At 42.0% G+C, this 21890-nt stretch overlaps 1 protein-coding gene across 5 annotated transcripts in view; it reads right to left on the bottom strand.

Annotated features, from left to right (window-relative positions):
* JCAD (junctional cadherin 5 associated) overlaps positions 1–21890 on the bottom strand; it is a 73384-nt gene that overhangs the window by 5909 nt on the left and 45585 nt on the right. For 4 of the 5 annotated variants that reach the window (XM_043966330.1, XM_043966333.1, XM_043966331.1 and 1 more), the window contains 2 exons: positions 8139–12010; positions 5063–5199 (listed from right to left, as the gene is read on the bottom strand). In XM_043966330.1, coding sequence (XP_043822265.1) covers positions 5120–5199; positions 8139–12010 — 3952 coding nt within the window. In that variant the 3' untranslated portion in view covers positions 5063–5119. The remainder of the gene's footprint in view (positions 1–5062; positions 5200–8138; positions 12011–21890) is intronic. The other variant, XM_043966332.1, reaches the window with a different exon arrangement.

The following is a 21890-nucleotide window of genomic DNA, read 5'->3' as shown; positions in this document are numbered from 1 at the left end:
GGAGCCATGATCCTTTGAAGGGGGTGGGGCTGTTCCACCAAAGCATTCTACTAGATTCAAGTCAAGGCAACATTCTTTGGAGGGCCGTGCTAGCTCCAAAGAGTCTATCATCTTCCCCTTTGATGCTAGATTTGGACATGCTACAATCAAAATGGCTTCATTTCGTGAATTATCAGATGAAGGTTTCTTCCTTTTAAAAATAAAAATAAAAAAAGGTAAGAATGTTGAAAAACTGCACGGAAGGAAGGCTGGCAGAGTTCAGGAGTTTTTAAAAAAGAATAGCAAGATATTACAGCTTCTGCTCTCAGGAGGTAGCAGGTATTATGGTAGGCATACACTAGATTTAAGCATTAGGAGACCTGAGTCTGAGTTCCAGCTCTGCTTGCTAACCAAGATCACATAATTGGTAAATCCAAACTAATTTTTTAAAAACATCCTTCATTTTCTCTCCCCCCACTTTTTTTGTGGGGCAATGAGGGTTAAGTGACTTGCCCAGAGTCACACAACTAATAAGTGTCAAGTGTCTGTGGCCGGATTTGAACTCAGGCCCTTCTGAATCCAGGGCCGGTGCTTTATCCACTGTACCACCTAACTGCCCCTGAGTCCCAACTCTTTGGAGCCTCATTGTCCTCATCTGTCAAATGGGCATAGAAAAGGGAAAGAAGGGGACATGTATTTATTAAATGTCTCCTATGTACCAACCACTGGGTTGAAAGTGACTATCTCATTTGATCCTCACAAGAACCCTGTGAAGTATGTGCTATTATTATTCCTGTTTTATAGTTGACAAAACTGAGACAGGTAGCAATGAAGTAAGTGACTTGCCTAGGGTCACACAGCTATGAAGTCTCTGGCTGGATTTAAATTCAGATCTTCCTGACTCCAGATCCAGTGTTCTATCCTTTGGTTGTTTTGTTTGTTTGTTTTTTGAGGCAATTGGGTTAAGTGACTTACCCAGGGTCACACAGCTAGTTAAGTGTCAAGTGTCTGAGGCTGCATTTGAACTCAGGTCCTCCTGAATCCAGGGCCGGTGATCTATCCACTGTGCCACCTAGCTGCCCCTCAGTGTTCTATCCTTTGTGACATGTTTCCAGCCTACTTTACAAGGGTCTCAAGGATTTCATGAGATCATGCCTATGAAGTGTTTTGTGACTTTAACACAATACATTTGTTATGACATCATGATAAAATTATTGTTTCTGCTTGCTCTCTGTCTTCCTGCACCTCATGTAGGCCATGTAGACAATACATTGATATCTTCATCATCAGAATGTATTCAATGATCATTTCATTTTACTCAATTTACTGTTTTGCTATGAAGATTGGGATGATTTAAAAAAATATTTAGGGGATCCTGAGTTAGAAAAGACTGAAATACTTAAAAGTCTAGGCAATTTATGTACTTAATGGGGGGAAAATACTTAATGCCTTCAAAAAATGCTTTCTGTGTTTAAAAAAAGAAGCATCTCTCCCCATGTCTTCTACTGAAACTCAACACTCAGAATAGCATTCACTGCTAAGGTGACGGACTCAGACACAAATCACAAAATGCTGTTTCGCGAATGACTTGACTATTCTCAACAATACAATGATCCAAGACAATCCCAAAGGACTGTTGATGAAACACACAATCCACCTCCAAAGAAAGAACTGATATTGATAGAACACAGACTGAAGCAGGCTATTTTTCCACTTTATTTCATTTTTTTTCTCTTTTAATCAAGTTTTCTTGAACAAAACGACTAATAAGATAATGTTTTACATAATCATACATGTATAACCCATTTCTGATTCCTTGCCATCTCAGGGAGGGGGAAGTGGAGGGAGGGAAGGAGGGGTGAAAATTGGAACCCAAAACTAGAAATAAAAATGTTAATTGCATTTTTTTTTAAATGCTGAGTTTCTGGTGTGGAGTTGTACTAGACCTCTTGCTGGGTTCATTTCTTTGAGAACTCTTTTGTTAACAAAGCCTGGCTTCCCTCAGTGCCCATACTGAGAAGAGAGAGACTTTTTCATTCATGAAAATGTCAAACTTTGCTGCTCACTGAAGGCCTGAAAAAACATTCCTTCTAAATGCCAAGTCAGTCGGCTCATATAAGAAATTCTTCCTGAGCACCTCCATGACCCAGAATGCCGAGCAGCTAGCACTCCAGAACAGGCACTGGATAAGTAAGTATTTATTTACTTATGTTGTGTTATATCATCAGACTCTTTCCAGAGTCTTCTGACAAGACAGAGGAGCTAGACAAATAACAATAATCATAGCCTCTATACATTAAGGTTTGCAAAGCACTTTAGCAATATTATCTCATTCTATCCTCATAATAATCCTGGGTGGGGGGCAGGGGAAGGTGCTATTATTAATTATTATTATATATTTTATAACGTATGATTGCATATTATATAATAATTATTATTAATTATTAATCCTGTACAGCTGAGGAAACTGAGAGAGATAGAGATTAAATGAAATGCCCAGGGTCACACACCTAGGATGTGTCTGAGTGATTTGAATTCAGGCCTTCCCTATTCCAGGCCCAGAATTTTATCCACTCACTGAGCCATCTAGTTGCCTAAGCTAGACCAAGGTTGTCAGCCATTGTGAGAGCTCTTAAAGGCTGCTACCTATCTCTAGCTGGCTTTCCTGTGAACAGTCACTGGGCTAGAAGATTCACAGGCTTGAATGCATGTCTGAATGGGTTGTTACAATTCAAAAGTGTCAACAAGACTGATTCTGTTTGGACCCTGTTAAGTTTTATTTGCTGCTGATCCATGAGTCAACTCAACAAGTACTTACTTATAAATGTTTCCTGTGTGCCGGACTCTTTGCCAGGGACTGGGAAAATAAATAGATTGCATAACACGTAATCTATGCTTCAGTTTGGGGCAGCTAGGTGGCACAGGGATAGACTACTAAGCCTGGAGTCAGGAAGACTCAACTGGCAAATCTTGCCTCAGACACTTACTCCTGTTTGCCTCAGTTTCCTCATCTGTGAAATGAGCTGGAGAAGGAAATGGCAAACCATTCCAGTATCCCTGCCAAGAAGACCCCAAATGGGGTCATGAAGAGTTGGGCATGACTGAAAAACAGCTGAACACATGCTTCAATAAAGGACAGTTCCCTGACAGCTGCTCTTCAATGGGCATGGTGGTAAGGCACCAACAAGGTGCCAACAGGTACAAATAGTGGCTTAATTAAGCCATCAACACTCCTCTACAAAATTGAGAAATAGAAAAACTAGATATACATGATATATTTTTTTCCCTTTAGAGACTGGGTCTCTCTATCTTCTTACCCAGGCCAGAAGTATAGCAGTTACTCATGGGCCCAGCCAGTACCTGAGGTCCAGGAGAACTTGGTAATGCTCCATCTTCCAATCTAGGGCAGCTCTTCGCTCCTTGAGCATCCCGATGCCCCACCCCCACCTCATTCCTGGGAGCTTACTCTATTAATGCTACATTTAGTGTGGACACCCAATGAGCTTAGTGCACTACAGCTCAGAACTCCCAAGTTCAAGAGTTTCTTCCACTTCAGTCTCCCTGGCGGTGGAAAGCACTGGGTGTGTCCCACCATTCCCAGCCATGTGTGAGATCTTTAGACTGTCTTCCCTTTTGGGGTACACATTAATAGGACACATAGTAAGCACTCCATAAATCCCTATTGAATCGAATCACGCAAGACACTGTTGAACCGAAGGGGCTAAACACAAGCAGTGCCTTTCCAATTGTAATCCAACTGTAATTGAGTCATTACAACACAATCCATGCAGATGGGATCTACCATTATTCCAAAAGGAATAATAAGATAGCATGAAACCAGCCACATAATCCTTCCATCCCAAATGAAGGCACGTTGGTTCAGGGAAAGGGATAATATCACACAATAAAGACATTGAAGTCCAGTCTGAGATCATAGAGACTCCTATTTTACATGTTTAGGCCAAAGAAGGAAAAAACAGAGTCGAATATATCCACAATTTCTGGTCCACTGTCAGGGACTGATGTGGAGAAGGATCCCCCCAAATCACAAAGCCAGACCTGGGAGGAGACTTTGGCAGACCATCAGTCTTACCCTCCCATTTTACAGATGAGAAAGCTGAATCCTGGAGACACTGTCATGCATGATATTGGCTTGACAGAGTTTGCTTCCATTTTAATTCAGCTCTCCCTAGGATATACCATATTGATGGGTATTTTTTTCCCTTTTTAGGGAGTATAGAAAGAGTCTAGGCAAAAAAAGGGTTGCTTTAAAAAACATTCAAGGATAATAATATCACACATCCAGATCAAGAAGGAATATTGAAGGTGACTGGACCATTCTTTCACTTTATAGACAAAAAAAGCCTGAGACCCAGGGAGGTTAGATGACTTGTCCAAGAAAAGTCATAGAAGGAGTAAATGCCAGGGTTGGAATTTGAACCCATGCCCTCTGACTCCCAAACAACTAGTCTTTCCTCCAGATTATGCTACCTCTAAGCCAAAAAGTATATCTGTCTACCTCAGTTTCCTCAACTGTAAAATGATGACGATGATAATAGCACCTACCGCTCAGGGTCATTGTAAGGCTCAAATGAGATATTCTTTTTTGTTTTTTTGGGGGGTGAGGCAATAGGGGTTAAGTGACTTTCCCAGGGTCACACAGCTAGTAAGTGTCAAGTGTCACTTGACCCAAGGCTGGGTTCGAATTCAGGTCCTCCTGACTCCAGGGCCGGTGCTCTATCCACTGCACCATCTAGCTGCCCCTCAAAATGAGATATTTATAGAGCATTTAGCACAGTGCCTGGCACATAGTAGATGCTCAATAAATGCCCCTTCCCTCACTCCCTTTCCCAAAAATGTTGCTGTAAACAAAGTGTCATCTATGTGCACTCAGTCTCTGGTGAAGCATTCTGCAATGCAAAGTCTTCACAGTTCATTTGTCTAAGGTAGTCATGTATGAAGGACCAAGCCCTATGCCAGCTCTTCCTGACTGTGCCAACCCCCATCAGCTTTCACATGTTTAATTCCTCTGCTTAGTGGGCAAAGAAAATGAATAGGAGAAAGAAAACAAACAAAAACACACCTGCCAACTCTACCCCGTGAGAGGCTTGGCATGATGGGAAGAACCCTGGGTGGCAAATCAGACGTGCACTTTAATGCTGCCCTGACGCTGACTAGCTGTGGGACCTTGGTCACCCCTCTGGGTCTCGAATCCTTCATCTGTAAAATAACAGGGGGAATGGGAGGTGGAGTTAGATTAGGTAACTTCTAAGACGCCTACTAGTTGGAGGAATTTATGATTATAGCTCACCTCTCTTATGCTCATTCATTCATGAATTATCTAGGAGGGTTCAGCATATAAAAAATTCGGAGAGTTTTTGCTCTTAAAAAAACCCCTTTCTTTTTCTCACTGAGGCAGAAATGGACAGAGCCTTGGACCTGAAGCCAAAAAGATCTAAATTCATATCCAGTCTCAGACACTTACTAGCTGTGTGACCCTGGACAAATCACTTAATAATTTCCTGCCTCGGTTTCCTCATGTGTAAAATGGGGATAATAGCATCACCTCCCTCTGAGGGCTGTCATCAGGATCAAAGGAAATAATATCTGCAAACCTCTTGGTTTACAGCCGTGCCTTAGTAGGCATTTAATAAATGTTTGTTCTTCCCTTTCCACCCCACAGCTTCCTCTTCACATTACTCTTAAGGTTTTGAATTTAATAGAGCATAATTCTTTAAAAAAAAAAACTAGGAGACCTTTACAACAACAAAATCTTTGATTTCTAGTCATCTGAAAGAAATCTGTCGCTTTTAATTTAGAACATTCTTGTATCTTTAAACCATTTTCCTCATCCGTTCCCAGCTTGAAGAGTGTATCTATTCCTTGTGACTGTACAAAGGTGTTCCTGCCTAGGGCACATAATTTAAAGGCTAGTGACTATGTGGTTTAGTCATCCCCAAAGAGATTTATTTGTGCCAGAGCTTTTTGCCCTGGACTTGTGATTTCTTCATTGGTGAGACTCCCAGTGTGCAAACTTGCTCCACGGGTAGATATAGACAACTTGTCTATAAACTTAGCTTCTGAGAGTTCTCTGGGGCCACTGAGAGTTTGAATGACTTACCTAGAGCCACCTAATTACTATGGGTAAGAGGCAGGACTTCCTAACTCCAAAGACAGGACCTCCAGCCACTTGCCTTTCAGAGTTGTCAGAAGTATGTTCTGTGCCAGGGCAAAGAATAGTCACCGCTATTGGAAAATGTTTAAATCATGCAGGTCCCTGAAAAGTTCATAGGTCAGCCCTGAAGGCTTCAGCATCCCCAATGCCAAACGGGCATAATTAAGACATAAGAGATACAAAAAGGCAGACCTGCTGAGTATTCTGGGGAGGAATAAGAATACAGACTGTTTATTCTAAGCTACTAAACCTCTTAAAGTCTATTCATTAATCTGATATTGAAGAAAGCAGTCAAACAAATAGGAAAAATATTTTGAAGGTACCATTGAATGACCTATCAGGCCTATGGGATATGTGGGCCATTAGTCCAGTCCAATATGACATTTTTGATCTTATTAGGTCATTAAAGGGCGGTTAGGAATATCTGAGGGGTATATTTCTAATCACCAGTGGTGATATCCTGGAGGGTAACTTTTGTTGTTGTTTTTTAGTTGTTTCAGTCATGTTTGATGCTTCAAGACCCCTTTAGGGGTTTTCTTGGTAAAGATACTGGAGCAGTTTTCCATCTCCATCTACTTCGGTTGGTAGATGAGGAAACAGGTGAATAGGGTTAAATGACTTGTCCAGGATAACACAGCAGTTGTTGTTTGTTCTTCCTTCTCAAAGAGCACCAGGACTCGCAATGAATTGTATTTAAGTGAGAAGGGCTGTGCAAGGTCACCAACTTCACTTTCTCCTCCAGAGACATCTGGGTCCAGTGCAATATATAAATCAGGATGACTGGAGATGGCCCTGGATGTTTAAGGCAATTGGGGTCAAATGACTTGCCCAGGGTCACACAGATTGTAAATGTCTGAGGTGAGATTTGAACTCAGGTCCTCATGACTCCAGGGCCAGTGTTCTATCTACTGTGCTCCTAGCTACCCCTATCACACAGCTAGTAAGTGTCTGAAGTCACATTTGAACTCAGGTCTTCTTGACTCCAGGCCCTTCATTCTATTCACTGGGCCACTTGGCTACCCTGGAGGGTAACTACCAGCTCCTATAAAATGTCCAGTAGTGTCTCGATCTAAGATGGACTATTATTATATTGGAGCCAGCAAAACTGTGACTTACTTCTCAGAGTAGTTAGGTTCTGAGAACACTAGGTGTACACTTCATTTCTGTGAATAGAATTTAAAATGTATCACAGGAGCCAAGGGAGGCAATGTGTTACAGTGGTTCTGCCTTTGATGTATCATACCACCTATAGGACTCTGAGGTCGCTGCCACCTCCATCCCTCTGAATCCCATAGCGACTTAGATGAACACTCTTGTCTAGAGCTTCTTGATCTGGAATATGTAAGCTTGGTTTTTAAAAAAAAATTTTTGATAACTGAATTTCAATAGAATTGGTATGCTTTGTGGTTTTATGTACTTTATTTTATGCATTTAAAAACATGGTTCTAAGAACGGGTCCATTGGCTTCACCAGACTGCCCAGGGGCTCTATGACACAAAATGAGGTTAAAATCCCCCATTCTGGTACATCTCTTATAAAACAAGAATTTTTAGGGGGGGGGGTAAAATAATAAAAAAAATCATCTCCCTGTTTATTTTGTCCACATGCCAAATTTCATGTATTGGTTTTCTTAAAGCAGGACATACTTACATGGTTATTTCTTATATTCTGAAAGGCAATGCAACCTAGTAGCTAGAACACCACCCTTGCGATCAGAAAGACCTGGAAGAAAGTTGTGCTTCTGACACCTACAGACTTTGTGACCACAGGCAAGTTACTCAAACCTTTGTGGTGTCCCTAGTCAATTTTCTAAGGCCATATAAATTACATACAAATTGGTGATTTGCTTTAGTGGAAGGAGTCTCTACACCAGGAGTACCCCAGACCAAGGAAACCTCCATCTTCCCCCAAGGGATTCTTAGTTAGAAAAGACAGAATGTACTCTTCCCTAACAAGGCATCATTCAGGTGTTAATGCTACTTACCTAGGCAAAAAAAATCTTGCTCTGCATTCTTTTTTACACTATATATTGTCTGATGCCCATTTTCTCCTAGGGATGTGATGTGCTTAGACACAGCTCCAGCATCCTCTACTTTGTGTCCTGGGTCACCGCCATTCAAAGAGCCAAAGCCCCTTGACTGTCCTTCCAGTCTTCTCGGAATTTTCTCTTCCTCTGTGTCCTCCCCAGAATCGGTGCTCTTGGAACTGAGACGTCTAATTCGAGAGATGGAATCCACTTCCTTCATTCGCATTAGCCGGTCCACAGCTGGTTTGCTTGGGGGGCTGACTAATTTCTCTTGTATGGTTTCAATCACCTTGGATGTGCTTCTGAATTTCTTTTCTGAGCCCATCCCTATAGAGCTCCTTTCCAGATAATGAAACAAAGTTGACTTGTAGGACTGGTTTGGCCTGAGGTCCTTTTGTCCATGGAGCTTGGAAGGTGATTTGGGCTCAGGTTCAGGGACTGAAGCATTAGTGGTGTCATCTCCATCCACATCTGGGCTGAGTTCCGAATCTTGGGCAATTACGTGTGTCTTCAAATGAGTGTCTCTCTCCCCTACAAAGAGAGGGCTTTCCATCCAGCCACACTTCCTCCTGCTAGCAAAAGCACTTTTTAATGACGTGGAGTCAGGGTCCTTTGATTGCACTGAATTGCATGATGTTTCTGTTGCAGACAAATCAGCCATGGCAACACTTTCAGCAGGACTGGGAGGAAGGTTTGGCCCCCTTTCCTTGTTACCAGGGATGAGGGACTCCATGGCTACCTCTATGCCTAGAATCCGGGCAGCCCTCATTTGAAGGGGTTCATTAGGAGGGATTTCTATTGTACCTGATTTTTCTAAAATGCCATCTAGCTTGTTGACATCATGCTCCGGACCTGTCTCAATCTCCACAAACTTGACCTCTGGTTCAGGCAGACCTGGGCTTTTGTTCACTAAAGAAATGTGTGCTCCTGACTCCCTCTCTTCGGTTGCATCACTCCTGGGACAGATTATTTGGCTCGGTTGTGCAGAATTTAACACATTGCTATATTGCCTATTTTCTTGGGGCTCTCTTATGTCAGCTGGGTAGATCAAGGGGTTTGCAATCGTCTTCATCAAACCACTCGACATTATTCTTTTCACCGGGTCTGGGCTGATGGCTACCTTGTTCATTCTATTCTCCATTTCTTGGTTTCTTGGTTGTGGAAGCGCACTTTCATCGGTGGCCTCAACAGATTCACCTTTGCTATCTCTTCTCTGCAAGGGTACTTGTGGTTTGAGATAGCCGTAGATGAAATCAGATGTTGGCTCCATGCTCTTAACTCTTCCTGATTTAAATACGGGAACTTCGGGTGCCGTCCTTGACTGTAGCCCAACTCGCATTTCCTGGCTGGATCCATCAGACTTATAGTCCCATAGCCCAGCATCAGTATCATCAGCAGCTCCAGAATCAGCATCAGCTTGCATCTGTTGCTCACTTTCTGTATCCTCTTTATTGATACTACTACTACTACTGCTGCTGCTGCTGCTGCTGCTGCTGCTACTTTCTTCCTGTTCTTGAAGCTCCTTGTTAAAACTTTCTAACTGACTTATGACATCCCAGGGACGACGGCTAACTGGTTTTAAGAGAAACTGACCAAAGAGCTCTTTACTGTTGCATGGGGCACTTGATTCACCCTTCACTACTTGACCTTTAAATACTGGCTTAGTGTCCCTCTCATTTACATCAGTGAAGGGCCCATAAGGCTGGCTCTGGCCTGCTTTTGATGAAGGCCCCTGGAGGGTAGATGAAGCAGTCCTCGAGAAAGCGCTATTGTTGGATGGACTAAAGTACACCTGACCTTTCAGATTACAGGTATCTGACTTCAGCTTCCAGTCACTGGGAGGTGATGCTGTTGGCTTCGGGGTTTTGGAAGCAGAGGGTTCTGAGAATTTCAGAGTAAGGTCGGATACTTTTGGAATGGGCAGCACACCGTGTTGGCCCTCCATCTTTTCAGCAGAAAGAAGCTGAGAGGTTTGAGATTCTTGGGTGATGGTGGTCTGTGTTTGCTGGTCTCTGTACTGGTCACCTGGCCAAGAGCCAGAGTATTTGAGTTCCCTGTGTTTCATGGGGTGACTGAATCTGAGGTCATTTGTTTGTTTGTACTGCTTTGGCCCTCCTGGTCCTTGTTTTTGTAACTCAGTTTGACTGGCCATGCTCCCTATAAGTGCTTGTAACTCCAGGTCAGTGGAAGACATGCTTAAGAGACTTTGTTCTTGCAAAGCTCCACTTTTATCATTGCCATTCTTTTTATCAGCACTCTGTTTTAAATCATTGTTATTCCTATCTGTAGCTGGCAGATGTGGCTCTGATTTAACTGGGACAGAAACCAAGCAAAATACGGTTTCGTTCACTTTCTTCTTTGAACTTCTCTTGGTCCGAATCCCAGTTTGAAATGTTTTGAGCTTAGTTATGGTTTCACAGGTACTCTCCCACTGTGGGCTTTGGGAAGGAACCCTCCCTTGAGCACACTGCTGACGGCTGTTTTCCTTATCAGGCTGTGGCTCACTTAAAACACAATGGTCTCTTTGGTCAGGCAAGGCACAGATTTCTCTGTCTGGGGGTGGTGCTACTGGGAGCCACCCAAGGCTAGGTCCATAAATGGCAGGGTCACTCTCACTTTGAGTTGAGGGGACTTGGCTTTCAGGATGAAAAAAGGCACCATCATCTTGTGCTTGAACCCGAACTGGTCCTTGGAAAGCAGAGGGACCTGTGGTATGTAATTTTTCAAGGAATTTGGTTTCCTGGCTGAGGTCCTGATGATGGGCTATTTTGATGTGTCGGATTCGTGGGTCACTGAAGGGAATATACTGAACCGAGCTGTCACAAGCATCCATGTGCTGGGTGTGTCCGGGAAGCCCATGGGGAAGACACACACTTGCACCATATTGATTCCCAGATTTGTAGGAGCCAGATGAAGAGTAATGGTCAGCAACAGGCTTGTCCATCAGTTGCTGCTGCTGCTGCTGCTGCTGTGTGTGACCACCATACTGGAAATGAGGCACTTCATTTAGGAAATGTGGATTTGTGTTCTGGTGGGGTGGCGACCTATAAGATGGTGGTGGGACATACACGGGAGGCTCCAAATTTGGGTCTGGGTTATAAGGGTCCTGCTTGAGCTCATTAGTTTTGGGCAGAAAAGAAATACAGTCTTTTGGGTAGTTATCGTGATACCTGCTGGTTTCTACCCCACCTCGAGTCTGTCGATGGAGCTCATAAGAGGGAGGTTTTAGGGGTCTCCCATACTTGGGCTTTTGTAAAGGAATATAGGGGTCACCCCTTTCGGAGTTTCTTAGGTACTCCAAGTTTGATGTACTATTTGTAGGATAAAATAGCATGTTAGCATCCCCTGGGAAATGGTAATCATTTATCAGAATGGGCATTTCTACACATCTTAGGGTGTCAGGAGAAAGAACTCTAGGCAAAGACTGGGACTTTCCCTTGTTTTGGGAATTAAATGCATTGTCTCCTTTAGTAAATGAGTACAGATCTTGAAGCAGCTTCTCCCCATCTCCATCAGACATCTGTCTCCCTAGTCTCCGTGGCTGCTTCCAGCTTTCAAAATGTGCGCTCTGCCACTTGGGATCTCCTGATACTTTCCAGCTGTCTTCTAAAACCGCTCTCCTCATCGTGCTTTCCATCCTCGATCCTACTTCCAGCTGACCCTCTCTCACATTTCGGTTGGTACCACGGGGCTCTGCCATTCTGGGGATTTCAAGGTGCCCTCTGTCTGTAGGATCTAGCAATGTACTGAAGGCTTGTCCTTTTCTTCTCCAGTAGGTAAGATCTGGCTTAGGCTGGGAAGTCCACGCTAATGGTGGTTGGTTATAAAACCTACAAAAAACACACACACACATGCTGCATTACAAAAACAAACATGTAACATGTATAACCTATATCAGATTGCTTGCCATCTTGGGGAGGGAGAAAAATCTGGAACTCAAAAGTCTTATGAAAACAAATGTTGAAAACTCTCCTTACATGTAACTAGAAAAAAAGAAAATACTCTGAAGATTGAAAACCAAAACCCCAAACCCCAACAGATAAAAGAAATGTTTTCCCTTTGCCTTTTGGATTTGCAGGAGTTACATTTTGCTTTATTCCAAATGAATTTCCATTTCCCTTTTGCTATTTGCTGCTGCTCAGAGAGCACTTCCTAAAACGTTTGGCAAAGATTGGGTAGCTCATTCTTAGTTGGATGGCCATTTGTTTTAACACCCAGCTCTAAAGGGGCTACAATAACTGCTATCTTCTTTAGCCTAGGAAGAAGCAGAGGTACAGGCCCACTGCCTATCACAGCTAAATTAGGAGAGGGTAACGTAAACCTTGTTCCAATCATTTCAGCACATATGCTTGGTAGTACTGCTAGTGTTGGTGGGTTAGCAGGTTAAGGCAAAGCAGAAGAGTCAGAACAGGCACGGCCCATTATCAGAAGATGCGAGGTTTAGTGAGATAGTTTGGCAATGGGGCAAATGATGATCAGTGTTTGCTGTATCCTCCCTCCTCATCTGGTACTGTCCCCATTTTCCCCTCCCCCCTAAAGATATGAAAACCCCTTGCAGAATTTTTTCTCTCTCTTATCAGGTCACTGGACTTCCACGCTTTGAACAATAATGCTAACTTTTGGCACTGGCTCTGGAAGCCTAACATTTGGTTTATACTTGTTCCCCTCATGATATGGATCCTGACTCCCCCTACTACCTGCAAAACCTCACCCCCATCAAGGTGTCCTTTGAGTGACTCATAGTATAAGAAACACAGCGAGCAGGGCTATGGGCCAAGTTGGAAACAGGAATGGTATGATTTTAGGATGCACAAAGAGCGGAGTTGACCTAGAGATCTATGAAGAGTAAATGTGGACAGCTCTTTTTCCTGGGACACCATGTCTGGTGGGGAGATTCTAGATGACATAAACATTTGTTTTCATAAATTGTAATTTGCTAAATGCCTTTCCTTATTCTAAGGCACTCAACCCTTTCTACCATCATCACTATTTAAAAAAAATAAAAGGTCCTGAAAAAGCTGTTAGATGCAATATAAAAATGTTAAGAGACAGTATGTTAGTGTCCAGAGACTAGGATTTTATTGCATAATAAAAATTCAGCTATCTGGAATGCTGAAGAGAAACAAGTGTCCCAGTGAAAGAAGGGTTAAGCAGAAAACTGTGTTTCAATTCTTGTTGTTAAATGCTTTCTAAGATAAATTACTCCTCTTTCCTGAACAGTATCCTGAAGGTTATTTGGGAACTTGTAGTGCCTCAGGGTTTTATTTCAGAATATCAAGTCTCATTGTCTAAACTTGTAGAGGAGTAAAAAACCAGAAATGAATGTGTATTCCCAGAGATTTACCCTAGAAGTTACTTTTTTTTTTTCAGAAATCCCTGATATGAACTGTTTTCTAGTGATTCGACTCCTTTCTCCTAAAAGTTAAAATCAGCTAAAAATAAAGTTCTGGAATATTGAATCTGTGAGTTGAGTTCTGCAAGAATGAATTACATGGAAATTTATGAACTTCAATAAAAGCAGTCTGTTAAATAGCTACTTTAAGAAAAGGCATCAGTGTCAAGTGCTGAAAACAAGTAGACTGATTGGCTTGAAATCCTGTTTGTTCTAGGTACCAATGAACCCAAATTGATTCTGAAAAGAGGGTTGGGTATTGGCAGGGTACAGAAAGTCACAACTATATGATCATTATCATTCAGTTCAAAAATTTACTTCATGTAACAATCCCTGCAGCTTTTACAGGGCACAAGCAAATCCTCCCAGTTCTGTGAGATGGTCTGTACTGATTGGCTGATTGATGATTGATGCACAAGTTATCCCCAGTGCTGGAAACATTGGCTCAGAGGACATACACACTGTTCACCATCCAAGACCACCCAATGGTCCCTCAAAGCTTTGCAACTTTGCTCTCCATGAGCCCACAGGAACATGCTCCACTGCCTGGGGAAAGGTCAGGCTGAGAAAGGAGTGTAGAAGCTGAAATATTTTTAAATCCTTGGGGTCGGCTGGTTATCAGAAATTAAACTCTGCAGAACCCTGTACTTGGCAATGGTTTAACTCAAACTATATAAACTTTGTAAGACACTGAAACTGTCAAAGGGCCAATTAAAGAGGCATGAAGAGAAATCAGTTAGAAGTCTATGATACATCCCTCAGGCCTGAAGAACACGAAGGACAATCCTGACTGTGCTTAGACTGCCGTATGAACAGTGTTCTGTTGAAGACAGAGAATGCTGACTGCTAATGGCTGATATAGGACAAATTTTCACCAGGATGCAAAACTTCTAGCAAAGATCCTTGCTTCTTTGAGAACCTAGAAACACTATGCAATTAGCAAAGGGATAGTTTCTCATTCAAGGACTGAGTGCTATACACAGTAAAGTTTTTTTCATTTAAGCTTAGCATATAGATGTAAGCTTGTTCCCATTTTCAATCATTGTGTGATGGGAAAAGATGGGTTAGTCTCATGACAAGATCAAGGGATATCCGATGGATAGCCCAGGAGCTCCACTAGCATCTTCAGGATATCAATAGGCTACGAGGAAGGCCCCCAAAGACTTAGAATGGGCCTCCCTACCATCGTAAAGCTATGGGAAGGTGTAGACAGAAGCCACAAAGGAATCACAGGTGTGGATGGGTTGTGATCTGCATCATCAGAGGAAATACTCACATCAATGAGAATACAGCTCCACTGGAATATAGGCCTATGCTTCACTAAAGTCTGACTCTCATGATAGGATGGAGAAGCCACCAAGTTATTAAAGAGTGCATCAGAGTGCAGACTCCACCAAGGGAAGAGGCTTGAGGAGCAGCTAGGTGGCGCCATATTGCACAGAGCACTGGGCCTGAAGTCAGGAAGACTCATCTTCCTGAGTTCAAATCTGGTCTTAGATACTTACTAGCTGTGTGACCCTGGGCAAGTCATTTAACCTTGTTTGCCTCAGTTTCCTCATCTGTAAAATGAGCTGGAGAAGAAAATGGCAAACCCCTCCAGTATCTTTGCCAAGAAAACCCCAAATGAGGTCATGACTGAAACAACTGAACAACAACTATAACTACCATCTGAGGAGTGACACAGCTAAGTTTGGAGAGGGTTCATCACCAGGTTGGCCAGAGAATGATGAATTTTTTTAATATTCTTTTTTTTTTTTTAGTGGGGCAATTGGGGTTAAATGACTTGCCCAGGGTCACACAGCTAGTAAGTGTTAAGTGTCTGAGGCTGGATTTGAACTCAGGTCCTCCTGACTCCAGGGCCGGTGCTCTATCCACTGTGCCACCTAGCTGCCCCTATGATGAATTTTTTTAGCCACAGTAGCTCTCAAAGACCACCTTTGAAATTATAAAAGGATTATTAATCTGTGCAGGAGTTGATGGAGAGTGTGTCCACACTGAGAAAATCATGGATCCTTATAACGTTGAATATATTGTGTGTATGTGTAAACACACACACATAAACTCACTCATACACACAACATAGTATCCCCAATATGCAACAGACTTATCTCGTAGCCTTCTGGTCAGATAATAACTCAACTAACATTGAACAACAGCTAGGTGAAAGATGTAATAACAATATTTTGAAGTGGTAGGAGAAATAGTCCTTACCTGAAAGGACTAAAATAATGTAATGGAAGAGGTGAGACATATTCACTGTGTGCTGGTTATGTCTAGCAAGCATTGTATTCTATCCCTGTATACCTCTGTTTTGATGTATACCTAGCTCTTACCTAGAACTCCTGTAAGACAAATGTTCACCTCACTAATCCATAACAAGGAAGATGATTCTCTCAGGGAAGGATTTCGTGTTGCAGTTCCAAACCAAAAATGACCTATCAGGAAACAGCATAGATTCTAGGAATCAGAGGATCTGAATTCAAAGTCCAGCCCTATCATTTCCACTTGTATCCCCTTAGGCAAGATAATTCATCACTTTGGGCCTCAGTTTTCCTCTGTTAAGGCTAAAATTCTAGCTAGTCTGCCTAAAATATCTAACGAGTGGTCACCAATAAATTATAAGATTTAGCAAGAGTTAGACTTTTAAGCATTTATTAAGGAGAATAAGAATTTGGTGAAGAGAGTGAGAAAGGCCTACATTCATCTGTCTATTAAAGGGAGAGCGCATTTCTAGCTCCGCTCTCCACTGGAGTCCTCAGGCAAGAGAGAGAGTCAGAGCGCCAGGCTCCCCTTTCTTCCTCCCACCAGCAAAGTCACTTCCTGACGCCAAAGAAAAGACACATGGTCTTACCCTCATGGCGCAGCTTTTCTCCAGTAAGTCTCCAGCAGGTGGCATCATTTCAATCATTACACCTCACTTGTTAAATGAAAGGTTTAGACTAGATGAACTCTTGAGGTCCTTTCCTAGCTTAAAAAATGTAATGTTGTGATTTCTAGACCATGGAATGTTCTGATTCAGCCATCTTCATCTATCTGGGCAACATTAAGATGATTTAAACACACTGCTAAAGTACCAAGATATCTGTTATAAGTGCTAACTTTTTCAGCCGTTGGAAAAAGAAAAGAAGGGAAATGGAAGGAGGTTATCAGTAACAGAAACCAGTTGAAGGGGGCAGCTGGGTGATGCAGTGGATAAAGCACTGGCCCTGGATTCAGGAGGACCTGAGTTCAAATCTGGCCTCAGATACTTGATGCTAACAGTGTGACCCTGGGCAAGTCACTTAACCCTCATTGCCCTGCAAAAAAACAAGCAAACAAAAAACAGAATCCAGTTGAGCTTAGGCTAAAGGAACTCCATTGTGATGGGGAGTATTGATGAGGGATGGTATTAGAAGAGTTAGAGATATCCTTTGTAGAAAAATTGTTCACCTCTGGGGTGAGAAGACTGAACTTCACAAAGCTTCTGGTGGAAGCCTTCTGCTCTCTTGTGTTAAGGCTCATTGAAATGAATAGAATCTGGCATGTTAATGCTTCCTTCCATAGCACACTTTGAAAAGTGGATTGCTCTTGATTCTCTTTTAAATGGTGGTTGATAACCATTTCAGATATTTCAGCCTCCCCCAAAGGGGAGGTAAGAGATAAGAGAGGGACGGTGAAATTGCCTACCACTAAGGCAGAGGCAAGTCGCAGTGAGCTGAGAGAAAAGCTGTCAAATCATGGCAGCAATCTGAAGATGGGGAGGCAGCTGGGAATCGAGGGCCAGCCTGGGAGTCAGGATTCAACTGCAATCTCAGACACACAAGTGATCATGGGGAAAATCACCAAATCCCTACAGCTATAAGTCACAGAGACATAGATCTGTAGATGGAATTCCCACACTGATGGAATCATGGGTCTAGATGAGATAGCCTTCCATTCCCATCCATTTCCTCCTCCTACCAAAAAAACCCCCAAAATCCAAGTAGATAAAGCAAGCCTTGGAAGCTGGTCAAGGCACAGACAACATTCTACAGATGAACTTCTTCATTGGGTAACTCCATATAGGTCAATAGTGTGATATGGTAGGTAAGGAAGTGAATGTAATCTTAGCCTGTCTTAAAGGAGCATGGTAATAAAAATGAGGGGTGCAACTAGAGTGCTGGCTTTGGTTCTGTGGCCTTTTGGGGACAGATAACAATAAGTTATGGAGCATACATGGGAGGGGCAACTAGGATAGTAAAGAGCTTGAAGTGAATCAATGAAAAGAAGATGGCTATTGGACCTGACATACATTCTAAACTGTTGTGTTACCTTCTACAATCTAAAAAAAAGGCTACATAATGATTTCTAGTACTTTTATGTATGGAAATGAGATCCAGTTTTTCTTTCAAAGAGAACTCATTCAAAAGAAACAATATTGCAGTAAAAGCAGAGGAATGCTAACATAGCAGAATAGAAAGGAACAGAGCACATTAAAGCAAAGTGGGAAGAGACAAGGAAGTCAAATGGAATTCATAATCCAAATAAAATGGGTGCAGGGAGGAGTGAGTCCAGGTAAAGATTTCTTGAGTGGGAACTGATTAGTTATTATGGACATATTATACATTCAATAAATAAATGTTAAAGCATTTATTAATTACTCACTACATGCCAAGCCCTATGCTAAGTGCCAAGGATACAAATACAAGAAAGAAAGCTGTTACCTATCTTCAAGGAGCATACATTCTAACTGGGGAAGACAACAGACAAAGGGAACTTGAAGGGCTATGGTCCATGTATATGTGTGATATGGTTTGGAAAGATAAGGAAAAGCTCATCTATCCTTAGGATAGTTTCAAAGGCAGAGTCTGGTGTTCTGGTGAGAGAGGAATGAAAATGATGGCTGGAATGGTTTAGGAATGAAATTCATTTATTCAAATATGGACTGTTGGAGGTTATGTGTTTAAAGAACTGAGCGTGAAAAGGACACAAGCAGAGAAGAAGCACAATTTCTGAAAATCTTTAAGAAAGATAGTGAATGAATTTTGACAACTGAGAAGTCCTGAAAATAAGTGTAAAATAACAGCTAATGAATAAGCCAGGAGATATTTTAAAAATCTAAGCAATGTGTAAATCATTATTTCTAGATGACTGACATCTTTAAATACCAAGGAATATTAGCAAACCTAATAACGTTTTAAAATCAATTGCAAAAAAAAAAAAAAAATCAGGCCAAACAGGAAATAGGTACATGAAGGTTATTTTTTGAATGTCTCAGAAGTAGGGTAGTAATGCAAGAAATCACCATTAAGAAAGTATCATTCTGGAGGCAGCTAGGTTGCACAGTGGATAAAGCACCAGCCCTGGATTCAGGATGGACCCGAGTTCAAATCCAGCCTCAAACACTTGACACTTAATGGCTATGAGACCCTGGGCAAGTCACTTAACCTTCATCGCCCCACAAAAAAAAAGAAAAGAAAAAAAAAGAAAGTATCATTCTAATGAAACACTGGAAAAATGCAAACACCCCAAAACAACAAGTTATTGCAAATAATAGGTATCTAAATTTATACTGAAATAATCCCATAACAGTGAATGAAGGGAGAAATTGGGGGAAAGATCTCATACAACACAAATTTTTTAAGTGCCTATTACATACCAAGTATTGTGTTAGGCATTGAGGAATCAAAGATAAAGGGGAATAGTTGCTGTCTTCAGGGAGCTTACTTCTACCAGGAGCAGATTAGGCTGGGCTCTTGTCCCCTCAGAGTGTTTGCATTTCAACTGTGATCTGACTTCCACACTTGAGTCTTCCAAATTGGAAAGGAAAAATCACCACAGAGCTTCCCATCATCATTTAAATCTTACAGAATTGTATAGGGATACCCATGGGGCTGCTTAATTCAGTGGCAAATTAAGTGCTAAAGAGGCCTTTGGGCCATAGACTTTATTCCCAGGAGGGCAGTTAGCTCTGCCCAGAGAAAGCACATGCCTCTTTACCACTGATTAATACCTCAAGTCCTGCAAAAGGATATAGCATTTTTTTTTACAAATAGGGCACTTATTGTTTCTCTCTTGAAGTCTGTATTTTATGTACAATATTTGTGAAAAAAGAAGACCCTGGAGAAAGTCCAATTATATACGTATATATATTAGGTTTAGAACAAAGCAGGATGCTGAAATGGGATTTAACACGTGAACAAAGATGAGGCAATAATTCCAATGGGTAAAAAATGGGTCCAGATGACATCAAAGTAGGATCTGGCTCAAAAAGTCTAGAACAAACCAATACGTTCTGACTAAAGTCATCTTACACTCTTCCCTTCCTTCCTTCTTTCCTTCCTTTCTTTCTTCCTTCCTCCCTTCCATCTTTCCTTTTTTCTTTCCTTCCTTCCTTTCCTCCTCCCTAACTTCAATCCTTTTTCCTCCTCTTCTTCCTTCCTACCTTCCATCTTTTCTTTTTTCCTTTCCTCCTTCCCATCTATCCTTTTTTTTCCTCCCTCTCTCCCTTCCTCAATGGAGAGTCAAGCACAATTGAACGACCCAACAACAACCATAGTTGACTGGTTAGAGAAGTAGAAAAGTGAGAAAGAATGGGTGAAAGGCAGTGATATTCACAGAAATAGTGATGTTGAGTGTAGGAGCAGATGTAAAGGTTAAGGTCTGCTTGAGGAAGCTGGTTTTCACTTCATTGGTAGTCAGTGTATCAAAAAAAAAAATCAGCCAAGTCTATTGCTGGTATTAATGCAAAGGACTGACCGACTTTACACAGTATGTGGGAAATGTTAGACCCAAAAAGAAATAAATTTGTTGGAAAATATATGTATAACTGAAATTGTGTCAGGCAGGGGTTAGGATTCACTGTATACTAATGGGAAGCTAGTCTTTATGGATGCTGAAGACAGATTGAGTCTGTTATAGATGAGAAGGGGTTGCAGGGGTGGGGGCAGGGAAGAAAAATGGGGACTGAATAGAGAAGGGACAGAGTTTAAGCTTCTTGAGGCCAGGGACTGTTGGGACTTTAGCCTCTGTATCTTTAAGTTCCTGACACACGGTAGGGGCTTATTGTTTAATTGGGTTAAAGTGGTACACAGACTAGAGAAGAATGAGTAGAGAGGAGGTACATCCACCCAGAGGGGTGCAGCAGAACACTACCACCAGTTCTTGTGATTGCCACTCAGTGGCACCAGCATCAAAGATTTCATGCCCTTGATTTGTTTCTGAGAAGTCCCTTATGAAAATCTTTAGAGCTCTCTCTCCATAGGACATTCAAAACCCTGAACAAGCATAAAATCCTTTAACAAATGTCTATGAGAGATAAGAACAATGTCCCCATATCTGACCCCTGCTACATTCAACGATTTCTATTATTCAGTCATTTCCCTGGTTGATTCAGCACTGAACTTGATAGAGCCCATCTTCCCTCCTTTTGAAATAGCAGCTCCGGAGAAAGCTTATTACCAACATCCTCATCTTGCCTACATCCAGCAGGGATTTGCAATTTCTGTCTAGAGTCCAGCCTGCATTTACATACTTCCGAGATGTAGGGTCCTACAATCCAGCTGGGAGGGGGAAAATTCAAGCCTCAGAGATATGTTTTCTCGGAATAGAACTCCCATCACCAAAGCACCAATAACTTCCGAGGGTCATCACTTAGCTAACAAAGCAAGGCTTTGAACATTCCCTTCCATTGTTCAGAGGGTCCCTGAGACTGGCTGAACTCTCAACTGGGGGACCATTGATTACAGGTCAGAAGGGGGACCCCAAAGACTCAGTTATAGATCACCTGATGATCTCTCTGACTCTGGTGTCAGAGACAGAGAAGAGAAGAAGGGCAAATGTGGAAAAGCAAGGGAACCTACTGATCCAAAATGACCCACTCAAGGTCTATCACGGGCCTCAAACTGCCACAGGAATTCAGAATCAGTGGAAAGCATCCCAGGCTATGGCAGTAGTATGTTGTATCTATTTAATGCTTATCCCACTTCAACCCATGACACAACTGAAAAGCAAGAATCAGGGTGACATTTTTGAACCCTACTATCTTTCCAGAGAAAATGGGGATATGACACAAAACAGAGGTTTGTCTGGGCTGGGGAAGTCTTTCACAATTGATCTTTTTAAGATAATGGCATTTTCTGAGTCTGAATCAAAAGGACTTAGAACAATTCACATGTATGTAGCATTCCAGCACATACAAAGAGTTTTCTCATAGCTTTGTAAGGTTGGCAATGCAAGTACCATCTCCTTGATGAAGATAAGGAAATCAAGACTTATTAAGCGATGTGCCCCGAGTAACAAAGTAAGTGCCTGGGCAGGGAGTTAATGCTAACTCAGTCACTCAGGCAATCAACAAGCAT

The sequence above is a fragment of the Dromiciops gliroides genome, chromosome 5 (genome assembly GCF_019393635.1).
Source record: "Dromiciops gliroides isolate mDroGli1 chromosome 5, mDroGli1.pri, whole genome shotgun sequence".
NCBI classification, from domain to species: Eukaryota; Metazoa; Chordata; class Mammalia; order Microbiotheria; family Microbiotheriidae; genus Dromiciops; species Dromiciops gliroides.
This window is presented reverse-complemented; position numbering and strand designations above follow the sequence as displayed.